At 32.8% G+C, this 11145-nt stretch overlaps 1 protein-coding gene across 9 annotated transcripts in view; it reads left to right on the top strand.

The window, feature by feature from the left end:
* The window catches only part of LOC130657992 (uncharacterized), a 27039-nt gene extending 15894 nt beyond the window's left edge, over positions 1-11145 (top strand). For 7 of the 9 annotated variants that reach the window (XM_057461011.1, XM_057461012.1, XM_057461010.1 and 4 more), the window contains 6 exons: positions 3273-3309; positions 3809-4009; positions 5073-5437; positions 8742-9011; positions 9710-9835; positions 10035-11145. In XM_057461011.1, coding sequence (XP_057316994.1) covers positions 3870-4009; positions 5073-5437; positions 8742-9011; positions 9710-9835; positions 10035-10177 — 1044 coding nt within the window. In that variant the 5' untranslated portion in view covers positions 3273-3309; positions 3809-3869 and the 3' untranslated portion in view covers positions 10178-11145. The remainder of the gene's footprint in view (positions 1-3272; positions 3310-3808; positions 4010-5072; positions 5438-8741; positions 9012-9709; positions 9836-10034) is intronic. The other 2 variants (XM_057461008.1, XM_057461015.1) reach the window with 2 other exon arrangements.

Raw genomic sequence — 11145 nt, 5'->3', positions numbered from 1 at the left:
TTTTAGGCCACGAGGGTGGTATTTGTCAAGAAAGTTAAGAACTTTTTTTGTTAGAATATACTCTAAGCAATGTGTCAGAATATCCCAAGAATAGAATTAATTAGAAATTTTAACTTTTTATTGCGGATATAATCTCACAAACTGAACCTTTTTCTGTCCAAAGCAATAAGCCGTTGCATGTAGCAGTATTTGCCATTAGATATAACAACTTATACCAAGCTTTATTTTATTAATATAGCCCTGCTAAAAATATATTAGAAACAATAAGAATAGTATTTGTCAAGAAAGTTAAGAACATTAAGACTGAAACGGAATAACACAATTCTTATAAAATACACGGTGTGTATCCTAGATAAGAATTTTATAAACTATAAAAAGTAATTGACGTGGGTTATGTCGTTATAATAAACCTTCATGTAAACAAAGTTAAATCATTGTTTACATCTGTTACGTTACCGTTTAAAATATTATTTGATTTTTAAATTCGAAAACATTGCATTGTTATCATGCACGGCACGTTGGGAGGGTTGCTGTATGCAATAGACTAAATAGCCAATTTGGTATGATGCATTAGAAACTGTACATTGTGGAAATTTTGCAATAAAATTTTTTGTGTGACTTAACGATTTTTTATAACCTCTGGTATACCATTTTCCCTGGTGTAGTTCTGGCATGGCAAAGCAAGTACATAATTTTAGCAGATTTAGATTTTTACATAACTGTTGTTAGCCACCTTTGATTTTGTTAGACCTTTTCCATTTTTATTTGTTGTTGGACCTGCTTATATTTTAAAGCGTTCTGTTTCAGCGAGTATAAATATAACGGAGATTGTGAGCAACCTCAATCCCAGGGCTTTTTTTCTTGTTTATTATTATTTCTTGCTGCATATGTTTATTTTTTTAGAAGTTTTGTTTCAGCGGTTATAGATATAGAATAATGCAAATTGTGACTTTTAAATTCAAATTACTGGTTTCTATGTTTTTATTTTGCACCCATCATATGGACTCCATGAGAATTCATTTTTAATTTTTAAACCTTTATATCTCATCAAGTATTCATCAAAAGCACATGATCATACACATTTTCTTGATCAGCAGTTTAAGCCCTGCACAATAGAGGCAACGCGAAAACAAGGTTTTAATTTTTTGTTGTTGTTGGATGAGTTGCTGACGTCATCATAATTAAAATGATGCTTTTTTTTTCATTTTTATTCTTCTAAAAAAAATTGTGTCCATTTTGCTAGCGACTTTTCATTGTTTACATCACATGATGTAAATGACTCAATTTGATTTGCTGAAATAAATTTAACGGCTAACTTTAGAAAAATGGTGTCCTCTAGCCACCAAAAAAACCACAAAAAGAACGATCTTGAAAAAAGTAAAATAAGTAGTTCAAAAAAGCATATTTAAAAAGAAAAAAGTCCAAGTGAAGAAGTAGAAAAGTGAAATTGGAACTATGTGGAGCTAGAAGTAAAGTAAACTTAGAAGTAGAAAATAAAGGCCACCAAAAAAAGTGCAGAAGAACGATCCCTTTACCTTGAAAAAAAGGGGAAAAGTGGTTTAAAAAAGCATAGCTATATATTTAAAAAGAAAAGAGACCAAGTGAAGAAGTAGAAAAGTGAAGTGAAAAGTGGAACTAGATGTAAAGTAAAGTTAGAAGTAGAAAACAAAGGCGAGAGTTTGAAGTGGATTTGAAATCACAAATAGTAAGAACTTTGATATTTTTAGACGTTCGGTGGAGCAAGCAGACTCGCATTTCCGAGGAAAAGCTTTATAAGTTTTATATTTTACCATGCACGTAGCCATATTTGTTTACGTTTTGTTGCAAAATTCATGTGCCCTGTTCCAAGTTTAAGTATATTTAACTGGGTGTCTTAGCTACTGTTAGCTAGCTATGTTAGCCTCCAAGTCCAGCTCTCCATCCCATGGCTAGCTCTAACCTATGACTTCCGAATTCTGTTGTTAATCCTCTTTTTTAATTATCTATAGCTAACTACGGCTAAACTATAGAATACCCTCCGTAAAAAAATAAGACTATAAAACCCTGCAACTTTTTTGTATATGCTTTGCTTACGTCAGCAAAACATCTAAAGAAACTTATTTTTTTAATGGTCTTTTGCCTAAGTGGATTTTTCCAAGAGATTTATTGACTAGTTTCATATATTTCCGAACCCAAGTGCATGTTAAAATGGTGGAAAGTAACCTTTTTTTTCAACCACCTGTAAACGATGAGTCACCATGACAACAGATGAGACGTCACAACAATTTTTTTTAAATACCCTGAAGATATCTAAAAATGATGAAAAGTCCCCAAAGGTCAACGGTATGCTTATTACAATAAATTTGTGAGGGGGAAGCCCCCGCCCGGATAGGGGTAAATATGATATATATTTATGGTTGTAAAAAAAAAATTCAATAGTTACATTTACGCAGCATATATATTGTAATGGTGTTGAACAAATAACCTCCATTGTATGCTGCTTAACTCTTTGCAATATCAATAATCTGCGATGTAGTAATTTAAGATGCCATGCCCTTTGTGCCTTATATCCATAGTGATAAAATACCTTCACTTAACAAAGCGCTTAGGGAAAGGAGAGAAAGAGAATGTTAAATATTGTAATTTGTTTTATGAAATTAAAATTTTTCTTTATGTTACTTTCACCCCCGTAGTAATATTTGTTAATCAACCCTTTAAGTCGTTTCAAAACAAAGTATTTTATCGCTGAGTTTTAGTACTTTTGTATGCCATTTCAGTACCGCCTTGGAATATAATAATTAATAGCTATGCCTATCGCGAAAATTAACTCTCGCAAAAATCATTAAAATAAAAATTCGTGAAAGCTTTTTCAACCGGAAAATTTTACAAAGGGTCGGTCGCGAAAGTTATTTGCTTTGATTTCGCGAAAGTATCTGCCTTCAAAGTAACTCATACTAAAATATCTATTAGGTTTCAAAAAACAAATCCAATTAACACACCTGCTTAACGCAACTTAAATCCACAGTGACACCAAGCTTAAAAGACATGTTGGTGTGACTAAATGCGTAAAAGATAATATTATACACGTTTCCGATAGGTCACAGCATATCATTATGTAGCAAAGTTACTTCAATGATGTCAGTCGTTGCTAAAGTCTAGCTAAGAGTAGTTTTACCCCTACATCATAAATTATGAAAACCTGCATTCTTAAAAATGTCATTCACGTGTAAATGTTTTGTACGGACTTAAAACATCAACATTAGAGTAATTTAATTCATTTACTTTATCTAAAGCTACAAGCAAGACCAATGAAGACATCCATAAAGTAAGGTAAGTATAACAAATCTCTCCCTTGTTTGAGGTGTTCTATAGTAGACTAGTTGTTAGCTGTTGAAAAACCCACACATTTTTTCGTCTCTGAATTTCACAGGAATACGCCCGTTAGAACAAAGCGAATAAAATATATCACATTTGCTATTTCGAGTTTCCGTAGTTCAAGACCTTTTTCTCATGCACAGACAGACAATTTACAGGTATTGATATAAGAGATAAGTGAAGAAATTTCTACCTAGAAAGCTTTTGTTTCTTTGCAGAAAATTTCTATTGCTACAAATTGATGAGAACGCAAATAATTTTTTTCATCGTTAGCTCGACCTTATTCTAGCTATTTAGCTGTTCTTTAGATCAAACTCGATATGTTACTTTGAGCATTACATTATTTATTTTTTTAATAAAATAAGGAAATGTTTTTCATTGGCTAAGAAATTAAGGGTTTCTAAAGAATCAAATCGTCAAATTTCTCAATATAGGTAAACATGTATTGTTTTAGATGCAGAAGTTATAGTGATGTACTTCCAAACGGAGCTTGCTTGCAACATTTGAAAAATTATATGATAAATCAATCAATTCACAAAGCGAAAGATGCAAGTAAGGATATGGAATGGGGCATTTTACTTTTAAATTTACTTAAAAGAAAAAAACGCAAAGTTTTCCTGACAAGAGCATTCAATTTTTATTTCAACAAACAAAGGTAGGCACTAGTTAGCGTCAAGATTGTAACGTATTTGTAATACCATAATACAAATGTTTTCGATGTGCTTCTAAGAAGATCTTAATTGGGCAAGTTATAATTTGCATTACCTTTTGAATAAACCATTTCAAATTAAGCTAGTCAACTCACGAATCTCGAAGCAGGTAGGTTGGTCTAACCTTGGAAAAAATGATACAGTTTTGATCACAGGTGGATCTCACCATGCGAGAGTTGACGTCAATTATTTCGAACATTTCCGTCTCATTTAATGGGCCTCAGAAACCTAAAATGTAATACTGTGGTTTTAGTAAACACTCGTTCCTATTTGATTACACTTCTCGCTATAGTGCAAAAAGCTCACCTTGACGAAATTACAAAATTCAAGATGCAGTCAAATTGGAACGCGCCTTAACGCCAGTCATCAAAAACTAAACAAATAAAACATACTATGACAACATACGTAGGGTATTACCCCGTAAATTAATTTTAAGGAATCACGTTCCCTGTGTTTTAAAAACCCGTTACGGCAGAGCTCTTTTGTTATGTAACAGAGAATTTGAACCATGAACTATGTATTACGGATATTTTTAGTTATTTTTGTGTATGATTTACATCTGGAATTCGTTTCTTGCCTCTGGACTTACTTGAAAATACCAAAAATGTCATCTTGTGTTCTAAATAAATGGCCCTGTTTTATCTTTTCCCATTATTACATGAAGGTACTAGATTTGTACTAGATGCGTTACAACGGGATTTTGAGTGTTACTGAATTATTGAATGTTCCCTTATACTTTAAACAAAGGGTTTATAAAATACAGAAATTATTTTAGGAGATGTCTTATAGGCGGTTTAGAAACAATTGTACAAAGTATAATAGTCTTTGCCTGTCACACACACGAACACACAGAAAAAGTACTAGTACATAAGACATAAATACATAGTCTGATAAGCAAAGAGACCTATAAAATAGATTTTTAACCATACGTATAACATTTTTGCAATCACCTTCCATGGATTTGACAATCAGTCTTGATTTTTTATGTCTTTTTTATTTCTTTATTAGATTCCATAGCTGCAGAAAAGAGTCTGGTTTTAATTCTGTAGTGAATTTGCTTAGACTGTACTTAGACAGAAACTTCGAAAAAATATGCGAATGTGCGGATATGTTCACACAGTTAGCGTGTTTTTTAAGACATCCCACATGCTTTGTATCAACAATTAAAAATGAGACTATTAATTCGCCACCATGTCGAAAGATATGGCTGAGCAACCGTTGCAATGGACTTATCGATTTCATGAAACTTTATGAATCATTGTGCAAACTATGTCCGGATGAATTCGAAAATCCAATCGAACTTTCCAATCCATATCTTTATGTTAACTTTCCGAAACAAGACATGAACAACATTGTAGGCTGCCAACTAATTCGTAAGTTGTTTTTTTTACGCATTTCTTAGTTTTTTCCCTTTTGCCTAATCAAGGGATCGAAACCACGCCTATAGAATATTCCTTCTTCTAACTCCTCCCTTAAAAACAGAACTGTGTTTTGTAGAAATATTGACTTCGTATTCACATCAAATGTATATGATGCCTTAAATATGCCTTAGATACTATGTAGTATATTGGTGTCGTGTAAAATCCTTACAAAAATCTTTTTGTAGCTCGCTTGCAAGAAATCCCACATATACTAAAAGTGATAGGTCTCATTGAAGGGAATAGCTTACCAGTAATTAATGCCCGGGAATTTTGCTAAATCTCATTTAGCCTAAGAACAGGCAACAACGGAAATGCCTTTTATTGGGCTATAAATAATACAACGTATGAATAATTTTGTTTCAAAATAAACAAATATTGTGTCTTAAAGCTATCCTGGAACTCAAATTAAAATATATCTGGAATATATCGTAAGATGCTGCAGCAAATTAATAATTTAAGACAGATATTTCAGCACTTGTTTTACTACATATCTCACCTTCGTGCTTCTTGGCCACTTTTCTGTTTTGACGGGGAAAAGGGACTGGGCAATTTGCAAAAATTACGGAAAAATTGCAACCTGGCCAGTTGACCTTAAAAACCAAGAAATGTGTTTTGATAACGTCTGATCCGAAAAAGAAGAAATATTTAAGAAATAAGTAACAAAAATACAATTTTAGAACAAACTGATTAACTGCAGGAAAACAAATTATCAATGGTGAAACAATTTTCAGGTTATGTACATGATAAAGACATGCCAAACAATTAAGTTTCCGAAAGTAAAAGAAAATATGTTTTTTGTTAATGGCGCACAGGATTGTCTTACGAAGACTTTCCGAGTTCTCATGTAGCCAGGGTTCAAAGATTTTAAGTTCAGAGAAAAAAAGAAAGAAAATATTTTAAACAAGAAATAAATAAAAAACTTTAGGAAAAAAACAACTTTGCGAACAAGTATTATCCAATAATCTTTAATAAATCATACAGAAGACATAAAAGAGAGTGATCCTAATTCAGAGTGTAAAGGATAGCACACTTAAACAAAAATGAAAATGCTCAGGATTTATTTTAAATTTTTAAGACAAATTTAAATTCTTCTGGGTTTTATGTTTAACCTGGTAGATAAAGCCCGCGGAGAAATCCACTCAGGCAAAAGGACAATAAAAAGGGTGTTTTAGTTTTAGTTTTTTTTGACGTCAGCAGTGCAGTAAAAAAAATTCGCGAAATTTGTTTATTCATTGTCTGTAATGTGTAGAGGTTGAAACGCTGGTGAAAATGATGTACAGGATCATATGTTCTCGACGAACGCCTAAGGAGATATCAGGGATTAAAAATTTTGCTGACGTCAACAAGGACCCGTCAAAACCTTTAAAATTTTCTTTAGAAATTTGTATACCTGTTCCCTTTATCGTATAGATCTTGAAACGCTGATCAAGAAAATGTATAGGATCATGTACTTTTAATAAACGGTTGCAGAGATATTAGGGTTTGAAGGTTTTCTGATGACGTCATCAACCCGTCAATTCGGTATCGGGTTCGGGGACCCAGGTTTAGGAAAATTACCTAAATTGGTCCTAGGTTGGTCCCTAGTTACCCACGCGGTGAAAAAACATTGACGTCACCACCTCGTTTCCAAGTTATTTCGCCTCAAAATTTTGAGTGCACTGTAATGGCTTCAGTAATTTAATACAGCATTTTGACGTTACAGTAGTATTATGGACGTCGCGTCGTAACGTCATAAAATTTAACATTTGAGACACACTGTTTTCGGCGACTTGAAAGGAAATTTCGGCGACATCAAAGGAAAATCACGATATCCACTATGACCGTCACATACACGTCGTATTATTATATAAGACTAGTCGATAAAGCCCGTGGAAAAATCCACTTAGGCAGGAGGACAATGTAAAAATTGATTATTTTAGACTTTTTGCTGACATCAGCATTGCAGATACAAAAAAGAATTAGCGAAGTTTGGTTTATTGGTTGCCTGTAATGTGTAGAGGCTAAAACCCTCATGAGAAAAATGTATAGGATAATGGGTTTTCAACGAACGTATAAGGAAATATAAGGGTTTGAAAATTTGGCTGATGTCAGCAGAGACCTGCAATCACACATAAAATTTTTTTTCCAGAATTTTATATATCCAATGTCTTCATTGTATAGATCTTGAAAAGCTGATCAAGAAAATGTATAGGAACATGAACTTTTGACAAACGGTTGCAGAGATATTGGAGTTTGTAGGTTTTGTGATGACGCCATCAACCCGTCCATTCCGAAACGGATTCAAGGACCCAGGTTTGGGAAACTTACCCAAATTGGTCCCAGGTGGTCCCTAGTTACCCACGCGGTGAAAAATCATTGACGTCACCACCTCGTTTCCAAGTTATTTGGCCTCAAAGTTTTAAGTGCACTGTAACGGCTTCAATAATTTAATATAGGATATTGACGTTAAAGTAATATTATTGACGTCGCGCCGTAACGTCAGAAAATTTAACATATTGGATATGCATTTTTCGGCAACATTAAAGGAAAATGACGATATCCACTTTGCCTGTCACAGACAGACGGACACACTTAGCGTATTATTATAAGAGATCTTAGTTAAACTAAAGTGGGAACCAAGCTTTTGTATATATTTCTCACAATGAGCATGATATATTTCTCAAATTGCATAATCTTTTAGACTATAGGATAATCTTTATATAATTTATTATATGAAAATATATAAACATTTAGAAAGAACTCAACATTTGATAAAAATTTTCCCATAAACTAAAAAAAAATTTGCCTTCAAGTTCAAGTTACATTTACAAAAGGATCGAATCTTAACTCAATTTTTTGATTATCCAAATGTTTTTTAATTTTTCGATTTTAAGTAGTTTTGTTTGAATGTGCACTTATAAGCATTCTTCTTACTTTTCTCAAAATCTTTTTTGTAACTTTTCGTCCTATTTTTTGGGAAAAATATGCTCACTTTTATTACCCATTCCATTAATTGAACGCTAATTCTGTGATTTATAGATAAACAAAAGTCTAACAGATTTCATAAATCTAATTTATTTTTTACTTTTTAGAGGCCATGCAAGCTCTACTATTGTAATAGTCTTTGAGGAGGAAAATAAAAATAACTAAGAACATTATATACCAAACTAGCATGTTTTTTTAAAACAAGCTCTTTATTTTTATCTGTGGTTGGGTTGAATTTTTCCCATTCATATTAATAGGGGGTTTCAGGAAAAGCGTTGAATTATTTTTATAGCTTTTAAAGAAGGAGACGTACAGTATACCGAGCATTGTTATGAAGGAAATGTAGTCTCATACAACGGTACTGTAAACAAGACCAGGAGTGGGAAGAAATGTCTGCCTTGGAGTATTAATTCGTTTTTATCCTCACCAGTATATCGTGATTTAGAAAGCAACTTCTGTAGAAATCCTCAAGGATATGCAAGAGCACCTTGGTGTTATGTAAATGAAACTTCTGAACGTTGGGAATATTGTGATGTTCCTGAATGTGTTAATGGTACGAAAAGTAATGCCTGCTTCTAATTTACATTTTTTTATCTCCTTCTGTTATATTCAATATTAGATCGAACAAACACTTTACTAAGACGTAGCTTGGTAAACGTTTGGAACAGATGAAATTCTTGCATGTGAAATGCACGATGCCTTTAAAAATATCAATTTTAAGTACCTCGTCAGTTAGGTTGTTAAGAGGACGAAACATTAGTTTCTTTACACTTTTCTTTGTAAAACATTCAATTTTTAAAAAGTTTCAAGATGTGAAGCCACACCTAACGCAAGACAGTTTTTTAGGCGACAGAACCCAATTTGCTTTTAGACAGGTTATCGTGTCGCAACAGGCACCATTTCTCTTACAACGACAAAAATATCCATCACAGTTGTTGTATTGTGATTGACTGGATAAAAATGTTTCGCCTTTCACGTTGATTTTTTGTTCTTCATTTGTTTTATTTCACTTGATTTACTTTAATATTTTATGAAAGCGTCATTTTTTTTTTGGGGGGGGGGGGCACATACTTAGCAACAACAGCCTACACAACCTCCACTCTAGCAAGACAAGCACACAAAACAAATGCATTTGAGCATCGAGCAAAACTCGATGCTCAAATGCATGGGAAGCAGATTAGCTGATAGGCAATTGCTTGATATGGATCGCGAGTTCTACTGTAAAATAATTCTAAACGTTTTAATCTAATTTCTTCACAGGGACAATTGTTCATAAAATGTATCCCAGAAAAATTAAGCTAGTGTTTGCGGTGTTAGTTCCAACCCTTCTCTTTATGTTGCTGCTCCTACTGTGGTGGAAATGTTGGTCTCAAAGAAGTACTGATGGTGGGTTTCTTTATACTTACATCATCTGCTTCATGCTTCAATATCTTTTGAGCATTTAGGTTAAACATTTCTGTACATGTTTACATTTTTCAGCAGTTCCAGTGTTATGTGTTACAGTCGATTTAAGTTTTTGATTATTTGAAAGTAATTTCTGACAGGTTATTTAAATGCATTATTCTAATTAAGATATTTGTTTTAGATAACTCGAATATTGCTCCATATGACTTTTGTTCCGTATCTGACATCCAAAAAGTGTCAAGTTTACTCAAGCTTCACGATAAAACAATACGCCTTATGAATCAGGAGAACCACCTGTGGAACATTCGGGAGACCAATGTCTAAATTAGTAATTTTAAGCTGTAATTGTTGAATTTTTTTCCAATTCTATTTAGTAAATTATGGTCAGACCTTGATTACACACCCTCTCTTATAAACACGGTCGTAGAATAGCGCATTTCATTTTTTGTTCACAGTCTATCTCTATAAGTAACGCCGCTTCAAATGAAAACGTGATTAACCCTACCAACACTAGCCTTTAATTTTATCCAGGAATATGATACATGCATGTGAGGACTTTTTAAATTCACAAAATTACCTCATGAAATTACCTTATTATTCCTGCTAAAAGATGTGTTGGATGTAACACGAAATATACATATGTTAAAATAACTTCATTCGTCTTATATTATCTGATTAAGATACTTTGACTTTATTAATCCAATTTTCGGACTAGCATTAATTCTTTACTAAATAAAGCCCGATAAAGCCCGTCATTTGAATTTTAATGACGCCAGCAACCCATTTACAAGAAAAATAAAATAAAAATAAAACCTTGTTTTCACGTTGCCCCTATTGTGAAGAGCTAAACTATCAAAGGAAAATGAAGATATCCACTTCGGCGGTCGCAGACGGACACAACTTCCATATTAATATATAGATTACATCATTTTCGCAAAGTGTTAATTATTTTCATTGCATTACATTAAAATTAAAATTTGATAGGGCTTAATCTATAGCCGTCAACTGAGTTAAAGCACTATTTTGTAGTGTGTAGAATTTGAGACTAACTATACCCAGTGCATTATTAAGTATCTCAGCTTTCGTTCCCAGTTCCCTCATATACAATTCGTTGTTCTGATGTTCGTGAAACTGTGACAATAAAGAGCTTTTAGAGAGTATTTAACTTTTTTAATAACTAGCTATTTATATATTTTTTGTATTCTTATATTTGATGTACTGGTTTTTGTATGAAGAACTTAGTTTATATAGAAAAGTTAAATTTTTGAAAGAATCAACCTACACAAACTTGA

The sequence above is a fragment of the Hydractinia symbiolongicarpus genome, chromosome 9 (genome assembly GCF_029227915.1).
Source record: "Hydractinia symbiolongicarpus strain clone_291-10 chromosome 9, HSymV2.1, whole genome shotgun sequence".
Lineage (NCBI taxonomy): Eukaryota > Metazoa > Cnidaria > Hydrozoa > Anthoathecata > Hydractiniidae > Hydractinia > Hydractinia symbiolongicarpus.
This window is presented reverse-complemented; position numbering and strand designations above follow the sequence as displayed.